This window comes from Enhydra lutris, unplaced genomic scaffold, assembly GCF_002288905.1.
Source record: "Enhydra lutris kenyoni isolate GAN:26980312 unplaced genomic scaffold, ASM228890v2 scaffoldscaffold5, whole genome shotgun sequence".
NCBI lineage: Eukaryota > Metazoa > Chordata > Mammalia > Carnivora > Mustelidae > Enhydra > Enhydra lutris.
The window spans coordinates 8,394,200-8,414,048 of record NW_019154089.1 but is presented as its reverse complement, the minus strand read 5'-3'; the positions used below and the strand labels follow the sequence as shown (position 1 = coordinate 8,414,048).

Below are 19,849 nucleotides of genomic sequence, written 5' to 3'. Positions count from 1 at the left end.
TCCAGTAGGCCTGTGCGATAATGCATTTTTTTTTTTTTTTTAACCAATAGCATTTATTTACAGCTTGGATTTGCTCCAGCAGAGAGGAACTTCTGGACTGTGAGCACTACACCTCCATGTCTGCTTGCGGAGTCCTGTCTCTACAGAAGAAAACACTTGCCTAGGGATGGTTCCTTGAGCAGATGCACAGTCTGTAGCTTGGAACTTAACTGCTATCCATGCTGGCTTTAATTATATGAGATTGTCGGCACTCAGGTGCAAGAAGTATCTAAACACATGATGCAAGAAAGGAGGTTTCCACGGTTAAGCTTAGAAGCATTTAAGGATTTTATGAATGGAATTATGCCCTATGAGATATTTATCTATGATGGACTTAAAAGTCTTCTATGGGTATTTTGAAGAAGTTCTTCAAAATTAAGTTGTTGAAACCTGTTTTCTTTGGAAATAACATTCCCTCCTCCCCTTGTTCAGGATCATAGCCATATTGGGTTTCCCAGGCCTGGCATGGACATATTGAGAATGGAAGGCCTGAAGAACCCAGCAAGGAACATAGGGACATTAATTGCTGTCTATCCTGAGAAATAATTCTGGATTTCTTTTCCCAAGTCTTCCCCAAAGGTCCATTCATTGCGCAATCAGTCAACAGAGATCTTTTAGAATTCACTTGTAAGAAGTCCACGGATATATACATATTATCCTTGAAGTCTTTGTACATTTTTTTCCTAGGTAGTTCCTGAAATTTTAATGAGTTTAATGAGAAAATGTATTGAAAGATCTTTGTAAAATGTTATATAAATATAACATTTGTTTCAAGAATATCTGAATTTGCATTTTTCATGAATAAAAGTAAAAATGAGAGGGAAAACTTGATTACATCAATAAGAATTGTCATGTATAAAGACTGTGAAGTTATGCAGAATGTGCATTATGTTTTGTTTTAGCATGATTCTGTACACATAGTTTTAATGTTTTAAGTCTGATTTAACTGTGATTTTGACAATCAGTTATTGAATGAGGTAGTCCACATTGTCTAGAAATTTGCTGTATCTGGTTACTATCTGGTTACTATTCCACAAATAATTAAGTACAGTATATCAGTTATGTTTTTCCTTTATGTTTAATAGTTCTGTGAACATTGAGAATATATTACTTTTAGTGGTACACAGTCCTTGAGAAAAGTCTTGATTTTTACATTGCCATCTGTGATATTTTTAGCAGCCTGTTACAATATCATTTTAATAAAAATAAAGTGTACTCAGTGATGATAGAGAAAATATTGTTAAAGACCTCTTGGGACAGGAAAAGGCTCAATCATAAGCTCACGTGCTTATTCATTTTCAGCTGCATCATTCTGATTCATTACTTTCAAGAGTAACTACAGTATTGCTACACAGTCCATTATACTGAGAAGAACTTTCCTGGAACTTCACATGGAGATTGAGTAAAGCTCTTCTATTTGTTTTTTGAAGTACTCTCTCAGCTCAGGTCTCTTAGCCTTTAGTGTTGGTGTCAGCAAGCCATTCTGAACTGAGAACATGTCAGAGTGGATGTAAATGGCTTTAACCTAAAAACCAAATGCAGAATATGTCTTTATCAGGAATACAACATAGCATTTATAGCACACATGATAAAAGTAAACACACATATAAGGATATATTGATACAGATACACTGTGCTCATTTAAAAGTCAAAATTACGTTAAATAAACATTTCAGCCTATTTAACATGTCTGCAAGCCAACTTTTCCCCTTCCTATTTCTTCATTTAACCAGTTGACAGAAATGAACCGGCTGCTTTTTCTGTGCCAGGCACTGAGGATGCAGAGAAGACTCATGAGTGCCCTTGCCCACAGGGGGTGCCTACTAGCACCCAGCAGAGCAGGCATAGAACAGTGATCAGTGAGGTACGCATAGAGTGACAGGTGCCGAACACAGTTACAGTAGGGGAGAAGAAGGAGCAGTGGGGAAGCCTTCCCAAATTCAGTGAGTGTTAAACAATGAGTAAGAGTTAACCAGCAAAGGGGGGAGAGGTGGGTGGTATAGGGCATTCTAGGCGGAGGCAACCACAAGAACAAAGCTATGGGAGTGAGAAAGGAAATCCAAGGGGTTTCTGGTTGTAGTTACATGAAGTAGGAGGGAAAGGGGATAAGGGATAGAGCTGAAGTGGTCGTGATGTGACCGTTGACAGAGGAGCTCCAATTTTAGTCTGGAGTTAGTGGGAAGGCACTGAAAGTTCTTATACAGGGCAGTGACATGGCTGAATACACATTTCAGAAAGATACACATTTTAGAAAGATCTGTCCAAGAGAAATGTGAAATGTGAGAACTGTTTTTGAAAACATTACGATAAGATACAGGGAAACCGGGGCGCCTGGGTGACTTAGTGGGTTAAAGCCTCTACCTTCAGCTCAGGTCATGATCTCAGTGTCCTGGGATCTAGCCCCACATCAGGCTCTCTGCTCAGCGGGGAGCCTGCTTCCTCCTCTCTGCCTGCCTCTCTGCCTACTCGTGATCTCTGTCAAATAAATAAATAAAATCTTAAAAAAAAAAAAAGATACAGGGAAACCAATCGGAAGAATCTGGCCAATCCATGGGAGACAAGATAAGGACCTACCTATACTTAGAGCAGTGGCACAGACAGACACAGTAAGCAGTTCTAAGAACCATTCAGTGGGCAAGAGGTAGTAAAGAGGGAGGGCAGCCTCCAGGACTCCCGGGGTTCTGATCTGGATGGATATATAGATGGTACTGCAATTCATGAGAGGAATATAAAATCTTGGTAGGACATGATGAGTCTATGTTTAAAAAAAAAAAAAAAAAGGTCCTGCCATGGCTTTTATCACAGCTACTGGGAGGAGGCATGAAGGGATCAGGCATAGCAGTGCACACTTCCTATTTCTATGAGACAGATCTTAGGCCCCCTCATGCAAAGTCCCTTTGCAAAATGCTGAAATGAGGACCAGAGATAGAAATTAACTAGGAGGGCCTGGGCAGACTCCTCCCACATGAGGCTCCATCTGAAAAGGTCATTCATTGACAATCCCTTGAGAATCTTATGATCTGGGCTTGAGTTTAATCCTTGAGTGATACTGCCTCCAAGAAATTGTGTCCTAACAGCTGGGTCTAAATTAAATGATTTTGTTGAGATAATAGACCCAGATCATTAAATAGCAAACAGGGTTATGAATTGTTGCAATAGACATTTTAATAACAATTTCTATTACAGTTCTGAAAAATAAAAGTCACAGAAAAATAAAAATCACAATGTGACTACAAATACCATTTGCTAAACATAAATGTCATTTGTCTTTACATGTATATTATTCAAAGTCCAAAATGCAATTTTGAAACTGAAACAACAAACCTTTTTCAGAGTCTTCTGGCAGAAAAGTCTAGGTAGCAGCAGTAAGAAGTGCAGCAAATCCTAACTACTCCCTAGGTATGTACAGGTGACCTTTGAACAACAATGGAGTTGTGTGGAGCAAGTGAAAATTTGTGCGTAAATTTTGACTCCCCCAGAACTTAACTATTAATAGCCAACAGTTGACTGGATGCTTTACTGATAACATAACTAGTTGATTAATACATAATTTGTATGTTATATGTATGATATACTGTATTCTTATAATAAAGCAAGCTAGAGAAAAGAAAATGTTAGAAAGAAAATCTTAAGGAAGAAAAGAACATCATAAGGAAGAGAAAATATATTTACAGTACTATACTGATTTTATTGGAAGGGAAAAAAGCCACGTCTAAGTGACCCCTTCAGTTCAAATTTGCATTGTTTAATAGTCAACTGTCACAGACACTTGGAAATTTAACTCAAAATGTGTTAAATACACATATACATTCATCTGTTGTTTTGTGTAATTGATATTTATTGAGCAACTCTTTTGTATCAGGTATGTGTCAGGCATTAGGGATACAAAGAATAACAGGACACGGTCCCTGCCCACATCAATTTATAATCTAATGACAGATGCTGCTATATTACTTTGTAGTGACAGTATTATATTGCTACTACAGGGACAAGCACAGGGAAGGTCACCATTCTCAGGCAGAATCAGTTGCTTTCACAATACCCAGTCCTGACTTCTTCCATGCTGATAAAACCTTGATTTGGTTTGGGGCCAAAATGTTCTATGCCAACCATGACAAATCACCTTTCCTGGTTTCCCAGCCACTGCAGCTAGGGGACAGTCATGAGATCTATTTTTGGCTAGTGAGAAGGGAAAAGTTTTTGCTTTTGTAGTAAAAGGTTCAGACATAGCTATCTCCACCCACTCTCTTTTTTTCCTTCTTTGAATATGGACAATGTCCAAAGTTGTAGTGGCCACCTTGTGATAAGCCAACATACTAAGAATGGAGAGTGGAAAGACTGGCAGAGCCTAGGTCTTTGAGGACCTGTACCTTCCTTGGACTGCCTATCATTGCACTTCTTATGCGAGAAAAAACACAAAACACATCCAAGTGTTTAAGACATTGTGGCTTTTCTGTTAGAGCTGAATGTAGTTCTGATACAGCACCCATCCCAGGCTTGGGGAGGGTTCATTGAAAAGAGATGCCAGAGTGGACCTTGAAGGATAAAGTCAGCTTTAGCCCAATGAAGACAGCAAGGGGAAGGAGCAGTGGTTGCTAGATGGCCCAAGGAGAAGAGGGTGCTCTAGGTAGAAGTAATATGTGCCAAAGCACATTTGGAGCACTCTATGTGTAGACTGAAGCATATGGTACTGTTGGAGAATAAAGCTATTTGGGGCTGGAGAGATACCCTGGGGGCAAGTTATAAAGGATTAAGATGCCAAAGCAGAGAGTTTGGACATAATTCTTTCAATAATTCTTAAGCAGTGAGAGACAGAATGGCTCTTTGGAAAAACCGCTGTGCTAAGGATGGACTGAAGTGAGGTTAAAGTGGAAATGGCAAGACCAGCCAAGAGACAAGACCGAGGGTGACCTGGACTCTAAAAGTTGGCTCTGGAGATAGAAATAGATTGGGGGATAGAAAGGATAGGACTTATAATTTGCTTGGGTAAGTGGTAGAGAAAGAGAGATATTAAGAATGGCTCTAGGTTTCCGTTTGAGAAGAAAAACTGGAGGAGCAGGAAGATTCTTTGGAGGAGAGAAGATCAAGTATTTGTGTTAAAGTCTGAAATGATTCTGAGACAACCAAGTGGTTACTACTGGATATATTAGTATCAGTATGCAGGACAGAGCAACAGCCTGGGCTTGAGATAGAGGAGTGACTTGATGAGTAGAAAGGTACTGGAGTGTGGGTTACAAACACCAGGAGGACAAGAATGAGAGGTCACTCTGTCAGATGCTACTGTCATAGAAGAACTGTTCATAAAATCAATGGAAACAATCAGGAAATGACAATATTTGTACCACCTCACACATATTTAGGATGACTATTATCCAAAAAAACAGAAAACAACAAGCGTTGGTGAGGATGTGGAGAAAGCTAAACCCTTGGGCACTGTTGGCAGGAACGTAAAATGGTGCAGTCACTGTGGAAAACAATACAGCAGTTCCTCAAAAAATTAAAAATAGAACTACCACATGACCCAACAATTGCACTTCTGGGTTGATAGCCAAAAGAACCGAAAGCAAGATCTGGAGAAAAGATACTTGTACAATCATGTTCATAGCAACATGGTTCATAGTAGTCAAGACATGGAAGCAATCAAATGTCCACTGACAGATGGATAAGCAAAATGTGCTTATATACATACAGTGGAATATTACTTGCTGTAAAAGGGAAGGAAGTTCTGACATGTGCTACAACATGGATGAACCTTGAGGACATTATGCTAAGTGAAATAAGCCAGTCACAAAAAGATAAATATGGCATGATTCTACTGATATGAAGTACTTAGAGTAACCAAAATCATAGAGACAGAGAGTAAACTAGTGGTTGCCAGAGGCTGGGGGTGGGGTGGGGGGCTGGGAGTTATTGTTTAATGGGGATGGAGTTTCACATTTACAAGATGAGACGACTTATGGTGATGGAGGTTGGTGATGATTGCACAACATTACAAACACATCTAATGCTACTAGACTGTACACTTAAAAATGGGTAAGAGGTAAATTTTATGTTATATGCATATTACCACAATAAAAAAATGAGAAAAAAATTAGTGTATGCAAATTAGTTGCAAAATGTTCAGCATGTCAGTGATTGTCTTCAAAACCTCTGATGTTAACAGTCCTGTGTCCTGGGAGGTAGGCCTTTTGAGATGGCCAAGAATTCTTTGCTCTGAAAACTCGGCATTATTCAGATCAAAAAATCAATATACAAAGAAGATCCCTAAAACAGCTAGCTATATTCCCAACTTCCTAAAAGTCCACAAGGAAAAATCCTAACCAATTCTTAAAATTCTAACAAATTTTTAAACCCATGCTTGTAATTTAAAAATGTGAAAGCTTTCAAATGAGCATACATTAATAAATCAGATTCACTTTGTCTCTTAGACATTTGTCCAAATGAAGGATTCACTTTTGCTACAGAAAAAACAGCATTTTAAGGATTCGAGTGTGTAGGGGAGAGGTGAAGAGAGAACATTAGGCTAAAACCAGAGCTAGCATTATAGTTAGCTGCCTCAACTTTACTTTACTCACAAAGGATTTCTGCTTGGATATCTGATATAAATAGATGGAAATCTGAGGTTCTTAGCTAAAAGGGGCATTGTCAAATGTTTCAAAATTAGGTAAGGTTCTTGTAAAAAATGCCTTGCTTGGAAACTCCCTCACTGTTCTTGAGGTTCAAATAAGCAAGGATTTGGTAAGGAATAGGCTGCCATTTTTGTACCCTCTGGAATATATTTTTTTAAATTTTTCTTTATTAAACATTAACCATTCTAGAGGACCCAAAATTCACTGGAAACAGGTCCCAAGGGAGATATTTTCAGACAGAGTGCACTGAAAAGCAGGGGTTCTGCGGAGGCCCCTGCTGGGGGTGCTGTGGTGGGGGAGGCAGGTATATATAAGTGGGGGTGGGGTGAGGTTGGTGAGAAGCAGAGGTGTGTGGAGGTGGGGTGGAGGAGGGATGAAGTGAGGTGCTTGGGCTGGGGAGCAAGGGGAGAGAGGTTCTGGTTGCAGCCCCAACCCCACCAGGGCAGCACTGCTCCAATGTTTGGTGCAAGCTCGACTTTTCAGATAAGATTCCATCTAAGCTCTGGTGCTTAAAGAAGTTTGGAAATCACCACTTGACAACAAAAGTAATTAGCCTGAAGAAGACATGAACACAATCTGAGTCAAACTTAATCTTAGATTCTACAAATTAATTTATTATCTCATGTTTACATAAGGTCATAAAATGAAAAGCTGAAAATAGTGCTAATTTCCTTAACTTTTTTTTCCCCCTAAAGTTCTCTTCTGATAAAAATGGTACCACATAAAGACTTCTGGTAAGTGCAAAAGCCAACCTTCTTTTGTAAATGAAATTAATAATGTAATTTTAAAAGGAGAAGCAGAAGCCAAGATACAATATCTGCAGCCTGGGTTTCAGCTCATCTGAGCCCCTCACAGCCTGTGGAGAACACGATGAAATTGGAACTAGAGTGTATGTTCAGTGCAGGGCTTGGGGTGAGCACCTTTGAAAATCTAGCAGTGACACACAGAAGCTACAAACGATAAAGTACAGGGAAGATGAATTTCATAGGGAGAGCTATGGAATGCTATTTAGATGCTCAGTAGACTAGAAAAGAAAACGTTATGATCTCAGGAACAAAGGACTGAACCAGCAGGTAGATGTCACAGCAAGCCTAAGGGCTGATGGGGGCATCAGCAGTTCAGTGTGGCTCACTACAAAATAGTTTCTGCTTGCAGACAGGGAGTAGCACTAAATACCGCCTTGCAGGAAGCCAAGGCATAGGGCGCCTTTAACTCCCTTAGTGAGTGGCTGAGAGTGGCTCTGCGGCCTGGCTGCCGGGCCCTGTATCAGGCTGACCTACAGCTCTGGGTCTGTTTGAATTCTTCCATGAAAATACCTATACACTCTCTGATATGAGGAATTTGAGAGGCAGGGCGGGGGAGTCATGGGAGGTAGGGAGGGAAGAAAATGAAACAAGATGGGACAGGGGAGGCAGACAAACCATAAGAGACTCTTAATCTCAGGAAACAAACTGAGGGTTGCTGGGGGTAGAGGGGGAGGGATGGGGTGGCTGGATGATGGACATTGGAGAAGGTATGTGCTACGGTGAGTGCTGTGAATTGTGTAAGACTGACGATTCACAGACCTGTACTCCTGAAGCAAATAATACATTATGTGTTAATTTAAAAAAAAAAGAAAGAAAGAAAATACCTATACAAACTGCCTGAATGAATAAAGTCCAGTCAGTAAGTAGGGGAAAAAAATGGATCAAACCAGTACTTTAACTAACACTGAGCTCAACTGTAGGTCCCAAACTTCCCAAACTTAGTTGTTTTTTTTAAAGAAGGAAACCAATGTTAAAACCAATTTTCATTTTCTATAATTACGTATTTTCTAATAAAACCAAACTATCGATTTGTGGGAAAAAAAAGGAATGAGAATCTTTATTCTCCCTTCGGGCCTAACACAATGTGAAACTCGTTTTCTAATTTGTAATAAGCAAAGCAATTTTTTAAGATTTATCAATTTATTTGATAGAGTGTGTGCGCATGCATACACACATGAGTGGGGGAAGGGACACAGGGAGAGGGAGAGAACCCCAGCCAGACTCCTGCTGAGTGCAGGGCTTGATCCCAGGACCCTGAGATCATGACTTGGGCCAAAATCAAGAGTCAGCTGCTCAACTGACTGAGCCATCCAGGCGCCCCAATAAGCAAAATTTTTGTTAAGGAAGGAAATGCTAATAATGTTAGCTTCCTTTCTGAAACTACACTCTTGCCACTGAAAAGTGATTCCAAAGGGTTTTTTTTTTTTAGTTTAGAAATACTGTAACTTTTATATATTGTATTGAGTTAAAATACCTCAAAAGTGTCAATTTATGCTAACTCATTACAGCACAAAACTTTTCATAATTCTGAAGAAACATGGTATTTTAAATTTTCAATGGTATTACTGAATCAAACCCTAATGTTGCTTGGAGATAATAAACACAGAGTGAATAATTTCAGACTGAAGAGATAAAGTAAAAACAAAACCCACAGTAATTAGGCAAATGCTCTATTCATGTCTTTCTTTTTTTTTTTTTTTTCATTTAAACCCACTGTAATTAGGCAAATGCTCTATTCATGTCTTTCTTTCTTTTTTTTTTTTTCATTTCTGATTTAAAGGCAAATTAGTTAGGTAAGCATTCAGTTTAGTGACAGAAAACACAATAATATATTTTGGTGAGAGTTTCACATCAGAATATGAAAAATCTATCAAGTGTCAAAGTTCACTTATTGTCTCCACAAACTAATAAGGCATATAAATGTCAAGAAAATGGTTAAATCATGGCTAAGTATGCTCAAAAACTTCATGGGTACCTAAACATTTTAATTATCGATAGAGTGATTTTAAATGCTTCCTATCTATTCCTTAAAATATATCTTCCAAAGATCTCCATAAAGAAATAATGATTGGCCTCATTCTAAGAAATTGTCTGTTTCTGGAAATTAAATTACATTAATTTTTTATCTAATTCAAATGTTAATTCAGATCAACCCTGCCCAGTGAGCCTGAACTCTTAAAGCTTTTGGTGAATGATTTAAGCCTTGTAGGCTTGTATATCTATTTGTGTTTGCGTGGTTTTCAAAAAAACTAGTATTAAGCCTTAACTGATGACTCATTTTTGAGGAAAAGGGAAAAGGACAAGCTGACAGTGGACTGTGGGTTAACTTAAATGATTTATATTGATCTCTGGAGCACAAGTGGGAGCACACCATCCTCAGGCAGGAGGCCCAGTTTTCACTCTCCAGTGGTCAGCTGAGGGCATGCACTGCTTATTGGTAGAGGATGCACAGACCAACAAAAAGGAAAAGGAGAACAGAGAAAATGAAGTGGTGACACCCTTGGTGATAAAGCTCAGGTCTTTGGGATTCCCACATGACTTCCCTGTATTTGAGGTTACCACGGTGAAGGCAGATTAAGAGCAGAAACTAGGGGTGCCTGGGTGGCTCAGTGGGTTAAGCCTCTGCCTTCGGCTCAGATCATGATCTCAGGGTCCTGGGATCGAGCCCTGCATTAGGCTCTGCTCAGCAGGGAGCCTGCTGCTTCTCTCTCTCTGCCTGCCTCTCTGCCTACTTCTGATCTCTCTGTCAAATAAATAAATAAAATCTTAAAAAAAAAAAAGAATACCTCTCCTCTCAGTAAGGGTCTAATCTGAGCAATGGTTAACACCTGAAACTTCACCAAAGATCCCCTTTCAACATAATATTTAGAGGTGATGGATGGTCTTTTGCTTAGCATCCAAATGCTAAGATTCTCCATGTGCTGGGGCAGGTCATGCCGCCCAGACCCAGCAGGGGGCGTGCCAGCCTCGGGAATAGCAAGGTAGTGGCAGGAACCAATCAGCTTAAAGCAATGCCCTCAGAGCCCTTGTAGCTCCCCATTCAGAGGAAGACGCAGGCCCAGAACAAAGGGGTCTTGGACCACTCATTTGTGTTCCCTGCTCTACGTCATCATGTGATCCAGTCACACAGAAACCATTAGTGGAAGGGCAATGAAATCAGTTCTAGCAAATTTAAATAATGATGTCAGAAATGAACTTTCATTCAGAAAGAGAAATATAACTTGACTGAATCCCTCTGACTTTGTAATTTTTTAAAATGAAGATTTAATTCATCCAAGCCTTTTTTTTTTTTTTTTTTTTTTTTGCCTTAGATGCTGAGAGATGAGGGTAAAGCCCTGTTTCTCAAACTAGATTCATATAAAGATCTACTTCAAGGAAAATAATTCTGAAACTGTGTTTAGATTCCATCAGTTTGAAACTTAAGAAATTAAAGTCTGACTCTGTGGACGAGGTTTCTAATCATAAATACCTGCTATAAGAGTTTTTACATTTGAAACTGGTTTAAAAATGTTTTCAGGTTATCATCAAAATAAACATACAAAATTTAAAATTCTCATAAACCCTGCAGATCCCTAACACTAACACTGTATTTGGAAGCCCTATTGGAGAAACACAATTTTATTACAAATGATTATGTTAAAGACAGGCAGAAAATTTTTTTTAAAATCAGAGTGTGTCTATTTCTCTATTTGAATAATTTTTCTTTTTGAATTTTTGACTAAAGAGGATGTATAAATGGTGTAGATAAGTAGGATCAAGGGCGCTTCTGAACTCAGTTACAATAAGAACCCCAAACTTGCAAAGAGAAAGGGTCTGAGAGGACCACTTGCTGTGTCATCTCCTAACACATTCTGTGTTTTTTCCTCTTTGTGGTAGACACGCGGGGCAGAGAGATCACTGGCCCGAGGAACATGACCTTTCCAATGTCCTAGCCAGTCAGCTTGCCTGCTGCTGCCAAGAAGATAGTCCCCATAAAAATAAAAATAAGAGAGGACTCTGGTCTTGAGTACTGCAGGCAGGCTGGAGACAGGCCAACCATGTGCACACATGCTCTGCTGTGTGACAGCAAGGTAATATTTCAGCGTTAGGAACGTCTGTGATTATGAGGACAGCAAGCACAGTCTCACTTGACATACGACCTATTTTAGCGCAGAACAAAGGCTGCTACAAGTTGGCTTGGAACAGGCCTTCAGGGGTCTTGTCAGTACGCAGCCTGTCCAAGGGCAGCAGCATACGGGCGTGGAGAATCTAGGTCAGGGTCACCATGGCTGAGTTTAATTTTCAGCACTGCATGAAGGGTTGTAACAAGTATGGGGAAGGTAATATTTACCTGTTCAAACGAATGGAGTCCACTCTGTTTTCCTAACCTCACCATATCTTCCAAAATGGCTTTTTTCAGCTCCTGAATTGGACCATAGAGAAAAAAATGACAAGGCAAAAACACATTTCAAAATGGAGGTAGAGGAAACAGTGAGTCTTCAGCAAAGTACGACTGGTGGTTGTGCCAACCCCCACCTCTGCCCCTCTCCTGGGGCTGACACTCCCAGGCAGCACACAGTCACCACCTCTCATCAGGCAAGCAAGTGCCAGGCATGACCAAAGGAGTGACCAGGAAGGCTAAGGGACCACTCCATTTTTTAAAGTGGTTCTCTGGTCAGCCCGGTGAGTCCCAGGAACCCTGTCTCTCCCAGAAGGGCCCAGGATCCAGTGAGAGTGCTCGGGACCATGGGTGCTGCTGAACATGGACCATGTGCCTGGACGAGGTGGTGTTGAGCTAGAACAGCAATCTCTTCCAGAGGACTCTACCCGTGCCTGAGAAGTTTCGGGCAGATGGCCATGGCTAAAGCTCTAAGCAGGAAGAAGGGAATCTATTTTTTTTTTTGTCAACTCCACGACTGTCTGAGTCCAGTACATACAAAAGCCACCTCACATTTGGAAAGAGCAAGGCCAGTGAGTCAGAAGGCCTATACTCACACCTGACAATACTCTAACCAGCGGTGTCAGCTGTGTGGCCTTGGGTCAGCCACCTCCCTCTCTGGACCCAACTGCGAGCTGCCAGACAGCAGGTCTGGACAAGCTTTCTGTGACGTCTTCCTTCAATAGTTCAATAGTCTATCAAACTTTCTAAGAAGAAATCTGCATTCCTCCAACCACAGTAACAAAAAAACGAACCTCTGGTTTAAGATTTCTACCACTTATAAAATAAAGTTAGAAATGTCCCTATAGGTTCACATTCCACTGGTCTACTGTGTTTCTGCCTTCCCATTACCCAGTAGCATCGGGAGGTCCAGCAACCAAGGTACAGACCTTATTTGCACAGAGCTCTGCGTATGACCCTTCAATTCCTCTCTTCTGGGCCCAAGAGGGCATGACTTCAGGGTCTGGCACAACAATACCCACCAAAAAGGCCTGCAATCCCAACCAAAGGAAAACACAGTCAAGACAAAAGATTTCAAAGTGGTTATTTGTGGTCCAGCATTAAAAATAATCTCCTGGGGGCGCCTGGGTGGCTCAGTGGGTTAAAGCCTCTGCCTTCGGCTCAGGTCATGATCCCAGGGTCCTGGGATCGAGCCCCGCATCGGGCTCTCTGCTCAGTGGGGAGCCTGCTTCCTCCTCTCTCTCTCTCTCTGCTTGCCTCTCTGCCTACTTGTGATCTCTGTCTGTCAAATAAATAAATAAAATCTTAAAAAAAAAATAATCTCCTGGTATTCTCAGATTCCACTTTCTTCTAAAAATAAGTATATGCTTATGTTATGAAACATTTCCACCAATATAGCACACATTCTTGACTGTTTATTTTCCGATATATTTCCTTAACTTTGTTAACAAGAATTAATAAAGGGTAAACTTAAGGATATTAAGAATCGGTAAAGTTTAATTCTCATGCCAATCCCATGAGTACACCTTTAAGATGTCAGTCAAACAATTCTATGAACCCAAACACATATATTTCTCAAGGTTTCCCAAATAATTTTGAAATTGTTTTATTAATATGGCACCCATTCATGAAGAACTCCATTTTAAGCTTTTAAAGGATTTTCTTTAAAATAAATTAATAATATTTGCCTAATGAATCCAATGACAGCACAAAATATATTCACAGTAATCTTTCTGACTTCAAGTCTAAATGATGTTGAAAGCAGAATAAACATAAATCCTCTCTAATAATTTAATCCTAACTATGTTAACATATTAGCCTAATATATTAGCCATATATACAGAGAGGGAGAACTATATTATCAACAGTACCGTTATTTATAATACTGTATCTATTTATCTGTAGACCTCATCTGCATTTTTAAGACTGAAGAGCAGAAGAAACCCTGAATCTGGCTTTAGCATCTTATCTCAATATCCCTCTTGGAAGTAGGTGGAGCCTAAGTTAAAAGCAGTGGGAATGTTCATTACCACTACTTCAAGCAACTTTTTCATCTAATCACAGTTTATCAAACTCTACAAGTGAGATTTCTCCTTCAAAAGGAATTTTCTCTCACAATCTAATATGCAGAATACCAGTGTCTGATTGGAAATCCATGTTTACCACAACAGCCAAATACCAAATACTCAGGAAGTTATTCCCAAATAACTCCAGATTTTTCAGCAGGCCCAGTATGCGTGAGAGGGCTGAAGCACAGGAGACTCACCTTTAAGCTGTCCCCATGGACATAGATTTGTGCCACAGGCTCACTCCGGATATAGATGTTCTCAATCTTCTCAGGCGCCACATATTCTCCCTGAGCAAGCTTAAATATATGCTTCTTCCGATCAATAACTTTAAGAGTCCCTGCCTGTGGAGTTGGACAAACCGCTTCAGGAAAAGATAGCATTCTTGAATCTAAACCCCTCACTCATCAGTGCCATAGTGCCTCACCCCTGCCCTATCCCCCCTGCAAACCCCACTGGATCTGGGCCTCCGCCTGAGGCCTCTGCCATTACACAGCCCCCTTGTGGCTAGAGAGGGCCACCACAAACCACGAACCACGGGTTGATGGCTCTAGAGATCTGCTAGACGCTGAGTGCCCACTGTCCTTTCCCCTCAGCACTTACCCTGCTTCCCACTCCCCACTCTCATACCCGCCACAACCAGGTGTCCTCCTCCTCAGAAGGCCTGCCTACCTTCCCCTCTCGCCCAAACTGCCTCTTTTCTCACCACCATCTTCAAATTCACTCCCTTGAATGATGCTTAGGCCTTTCTGCCCAGCTACTGCCTCTGCTCCCAGAGTGGCCTCTCCATCCCCCAGCAAACAGCAGACCTTGGCAGAGGTCCCAGGGGACTCCTCCCTGACAGACCAGATGGAATGCAGAGTTGTCACCTTCCTGACTGGATTTCTGCATATCCTCTGTCCCTCCTCCATCTGTTTAATTGGCCAAAGCAGAGCAAAGTTTCCAGAAAAGAAAAACGAGCAGGCCCTGTTTCATTCAAAACCCGGGCTGGACCTTAGGTGCTTTCTATAACTGGCTTCTTTGACCCTCATGGTCAAAGATGCCCTGAGTGGGGCATCGTCACCTCCATTCCACAGATGAGGAAAATGAGGATTAGAGAATTTGGTTGATTTCTCAAAAGCCACACAGCTAGGACGCAGGGGAACCAGGATTTGAATTAGGTCTTTCTGGATCAGAAGTTTGTACCTTGTCCTAAGCTACCTAATACTCTTTCAAAACATTAATAATTTTAAAAAATGGACACCTACAGACCACCTGTCCACTGTCCTGGGCTCCTAGTGTATACACAGCTCTAGGTCTCCACATGAATTACTTTACTTGCTTCTCCTAACATCCTGCAAGGTGGGTGGTTGCATCCAACTTACAGGGAATCAGTACTAGATTCAAGGTTCTGTGGAACTTCAAGCTTTTACCAATTTTGAGGCCCTCCCTCTTTAAGAAAAATAATATAAAATGAAGTGCTGGGGCTTGGACAGGGCCTGTGCAAGTGAGGGGCTCTGAGCCTAGGCTTCCTCAGCGGAGGGAATGATGCACGCTCTGCCAGCCTGTAGGCCCTGTTGCTTCCCCAGCCTCTCCCCTCCACACCTAGGGGGCCTCAGGGAGAACTGCCTACCTCACACCTCTCGTGTCTCTCTACTTAGCATGTGCTATCACTCCTGCCCTGAACATCCTCTCCACCCTCTCCTTGGAACAGGACTCACATCCTGAGACTCCCATAGGTGCCCATCAGCCCCTGCCTCTCCCCAGGTGAGCGTGGCCCTTCACTTATGCCCATCACATTACATACCATATTGGCATCTCTTTCCTGAGCAGAGTCCCTGGCCCTGGGCACACACTGGGGGTGCATCTGTGTCTGCTATGAGAAAGGGCTTCTCAGGGAAGGACACAGATTCAAGGCCGGGGCGAATCAGCTCACCAGCCTACAGGGCCACCAGACGGTTCAGCACCATTCACATGCCTGAGAAACACTACATTTTACAGCATCTACCCTAAACCTTAGCAACTTCACAAAGACACAGGGGACATTCCTGAGGGGGGCTGTATCAGGCCGGGGGCTGTATCAGGCCAGGGGCTCTCGGTTCCAGCAACAGAGCCATTTTCTGGTCATAGTTTTTAATCTAAGCATATCCTGTGTGCCAGGCATTGTGTCAACCGCTTTACAGGTATAACTTCTTTTATTCCTCAAAACCACCATAGAGGTAATCAGTGTTATTAGCCCCCATTTTACAAATGACAGAGTGAGGCACAATAACCGGGTCTGGTTAAAAGTCGGGGGCTGCAGCCAAAGAATATCACATAGCTTTCTTCTCTTACTCCACAAGAAAGTCAATAAGGAGCCCCGGAGAGGGATGAGGCTTTGGGCTTCAATCTCAGAGCAACTGCTGGCAGAGCCAAAAGAACTCAGACACCCTTCCACCTGGCTCCAACTTTTCCCACTGCTCAGTGCCACCTCTCAGCGAGGTGTCAATGTCTGTGGGTCCCTAGGCCCTGCCTTTCTCAGACCTCCCAGAGCTATGAGCTTCCGGCCCCCTGTACCTCACCGGTCAGATTCCACAGCACTGACAAATCTCAACCCGGAAAGGGATAAGGTAGGGAGTGGTCTTAAACTCCAGCTGTGCCCTCCCATAAAGATCTCTATCACCTTTATCAGAAGGATGGACAGACAAGAAAGCTCTGGGGGCAAGATAAGGAAGAACCTCCTTATCCCACCCCTCCCCCGCCCCGCAGTTCCTAAATGGCTAATTATCAGGGAAGATATGGAGAAGAATTTTGCCTCAGAAGTGAGTTGGATTATACACCCTCCCACCGTGAGCATGCGGTGGCTGGAAACTTACGCACCGGCAGCCACTTCCCAATGTCCCCAGTGTGCAGCCAGCCGTCGCTGTCCAGGGCTTCCTTTGTCCTGTCTGGATCTTTCAAGTAACCTTTGAACACATTTGGTCCTCTCACACATATCTGTAGGGACAAATACAGGGTTTCTGTCAACCCACAGCATGAGGAATCCTGATGTGGGGCTGTCAGGAGGCATGTGTAGGAGAATGTATCCTATCCTTCCAGAAATTTGCTGTGGAAACAGCAGAGATGGAGACAGAGTACAGGAATGGCCACAAGCAGACTGAACAGTCTCCTGCTTCTCTCCAACAGTATGTTCTGTCCTGGCCATGTTTCTTCCCTGTCCTGGCCCCCTACCCTACCCTCAGGCCTCCTGCCCTCCCTCCCTTCAGTAAGTGCTGCTTTGTGACACTGAAAGGGGTCTCCTCAGATACTGAGGGCTGGCTGATTCCATTGGAGATTTGAGCTCTCTGTGACATGATGGGGCAATCATGCCCCATCTGCTCCCATGGAGTGAACAAGTATAGGCCAGCTCTATCCCCCTCTTCTGGTCTAGTTGCAAGGGTACGGCTTCTGCTGGGACACATACATAGTAGCAGGCCATGTCAGTTAGAGGAAAAAAATTGATTTTTTTTTTAAGTTTAGAAATTTCATTTTTTGCTTTTTTGTTTTTTTTTAAGATTTATTTATTTTAGAGAGAGAGCATGAGCGGGTGGGGGGGACGGAGATTGAAAGGGAGAGAGAGAATCTCAAGCAGACACCCTGCTGAATGCAGAGCCTGACTCAGGGCTCAATCCCAGAACCCTGAGATCAAGACCTGAGACACAATCAGGAGTTGGATGCTTAACTGACTGAGCTACCCAGGTGCCGCAAAAGTTTGGGAATTTCAAGTCTTGATTTAGACCAGCCCGGTCCCAACCTTAGGGGCTGGTTGCTTCATAAGCAAGAGAGGAAATGCTGAATTCAGTAGAGTGAAATTAATCAGTAATTTAAAGTGACTTTAGGGCGCCTGGGTGGCTCAGTGGGTTAAGCCGCTGCCTTCGGCTCAGGTCATGATCTCAGGGTCCTGGGATCGAGTCCCGCATCGGGCTCTCTGCTCAGCAAGGAGCCTGCTTCCCTCTCTCTCTCTCTCTCTCTGCCTGCCTCTCTGTCTACTTGTGATCTCTCTCTGTCAAATAAATAAATAAAAATCTTAAAAAAAAATAAAAAAAATAAAAAATAAAGTGACTTTACAGGGAGGGTGAAAGGAAAACAATTCCATTGTTTTTCTTTTACTTACTGAATGTGGCATGCAGAGACATAAATGGCTAAGGTCCTAACTTTACCTCTCCCTCTCCTTTGGAGGTCCAATAGTTCAGTTCCTCGACATCGATAAGCTTGATATGATTGCAGGGGAGAGGTGCCCCTACGTGCCCTAGAACACCAAAGCAATATGGCATTTGTCAGTGTCTAGATCAATTTCAGCACTGAAGATGCTCTGGGCCACATAAAAATCCCTCCAGTGTTGAAGTGGGGAATTACAGGAGAGTAATACACCTTAAGACGGGCATTTGTCACAGGTAAGCACTGATGATTAAAAAACGTTCTGGGGAAAACACAGGCCAACCTCTGCTGGGCCTTTGTTTTACATCTGATTCTTAAAAAAGCTAAACAGGCACACCTGGCCCAGTACCAACCTGCACAGGGTCTGTAGCGGGCCTCCTACCCACACCAACCATACCATCAGTATTTTTCCAATAGGGCCCATATTAAACATTTCCTCCCACTGTCAGACCCCTGGTTTTGGAACTGTCGTCATTACTTTTCCACCAGTCAACAGACTATTGGTTCATGTGCAAACCATCCAGAATTTTTTTCAAAATTTAGATTTTGATGAGCCCTGAAAGTCTCCATGTCTCACAGACACCCAGGGGATGCTGGTGCTTCTGGTCCACATATTACACTTAGAGTAACAAAGGAATAGAAGACAAGGATGAGATCATTCTTCCCTGAAAAATAAGACTTCAAATGTTCTTGCTCATATATACTCCAACTGCACAATTACATCAAAGTCATTTTTCTAGTAATTATGGTTGTTAGCACAATTCCCTGGCAAGGGGGAAGGGCTTTGAGTGGGTGCTGGCCAAGGTCCTGAAAGAAAAGTGCGCTTGTAGATGAAAACAGGTTGCGACAATCTGGTTTCTCTTTTAAAGAGGCTGCCGACTTTTACAATATTGTCTAAAGATATCTATCCTCTCATACTGAATAGCCTTGGCAAGTTTTTGTGGTAAGGATGACTTAAAAAGGCAAAATCTCAAAAATCTTACATAGGAAAATATAAAGGATGCCATTAAGAGGAAAGAGAGTGTCCAGAAAGAAGGGGATCCACATGAGTGATCAGTAAATATGATGGCAGAATAAGAAAAAGTTACTGATCCAGGGTTTTGGAAGAACAGTCCTTGTAGTAAGTTTTCCAGGGGTAGAGACAGCAAAGAATCTATACACAAGATAGACTTTATTCACCTAGAGTTTGAAGAGATAAAACTCAGACAAAAATGCTTCTGTCCTTGATGTGGTCAAAGATGACTTCAATATGGAACACACCTATCATGTTTCAGCTCACTGCCTCAAGGTGTTCTGAAAAGAGCATGGCATTACTGTGCATCTCTCTTTTCCATGTGTATCACCCTGAATTTTCTAGTGTGTAGTTGAGTAAACCTGCGCTGAAAAGAATGGCCCCCAGCTGACATAGGAAGTTGGTATCCTGAAGGATTCTTTTGCTCAGTGTTTTTCAGATTCTTCTGGTGTCTGGTTTAAATTTTGTGGTAGGCAATAAATACATGGGCTGCCTACTGCACCCTCCTTGCTCTGAAAGAGGAGTCTCTTCAGAATGAAGGCATGGAAAGGAGCTGCTTCTTCCGGAGGATGCTGTTGCCTTTTAGACATTAACATCACAGGAGACCCCAGGTCCCAAAGGGTCTCAGAAATGGTTTAAGAAATAGTGCTCTGGTCACTATGAACTTGCCCTTCTTTCCTAAATCATACCTAATTCACAACCTGCTTCCTTCATTCTAAAATATTAGGTTCTAACCCACAAAATCCAACATACTGACATTTACT

The 19,849-nt window shown here is 42.1% G+C and overlaps 1 protein-coding gene across 3 annotated transcripts in view; it reads right to left on the bottom strand.

Annotated features, from left to right (window-relative positions):
• Window positions 1-41: 41 nt before the first annotated feature.
• LOC111140896 (acyl-CoA synthetase long chain family member 6) overlaps window positions 42-19,849 on the bottom strand; it is a 47,468-nt gene continuing 27,660 nt past the window's right edge. For 2 of the 3 annotated variants that reach the window (XM_022493145.1, XM_022493147.1), the window contains 6 exons: window positions 18,076-18,164; window positions 16,757-16,873; window positions 14,119-14,262; window positions 12,782-12,883; window positions 11,805-11,876; window positions 42-1,564 (listed from right to left, as the gene is read on the bottom strand). In XM_022493145.1, coding sequence (XP_022348853.1) covers window positions 1,427-1,564; window positions 11,805-11,876; window positions 12,782-12,883; window positions 14,119-14,262; window positions 16,757-16,873; window positions 18,076-18,164 — 662 coding nt within the window. In that variant the 3' untranslated portion in view covers window positions 42-1,426. The remainder of the gene's footprint in view (window positions 1,565-11,804; window positions 11,877-12,781; window positions 12,884-14,118; window positions 14,263-16,756; window positions 16,874-18,075; window positions 18,165-19,849) is intronic. The other variant, XM_022493146.1, reaches the window with a different exon arrangement.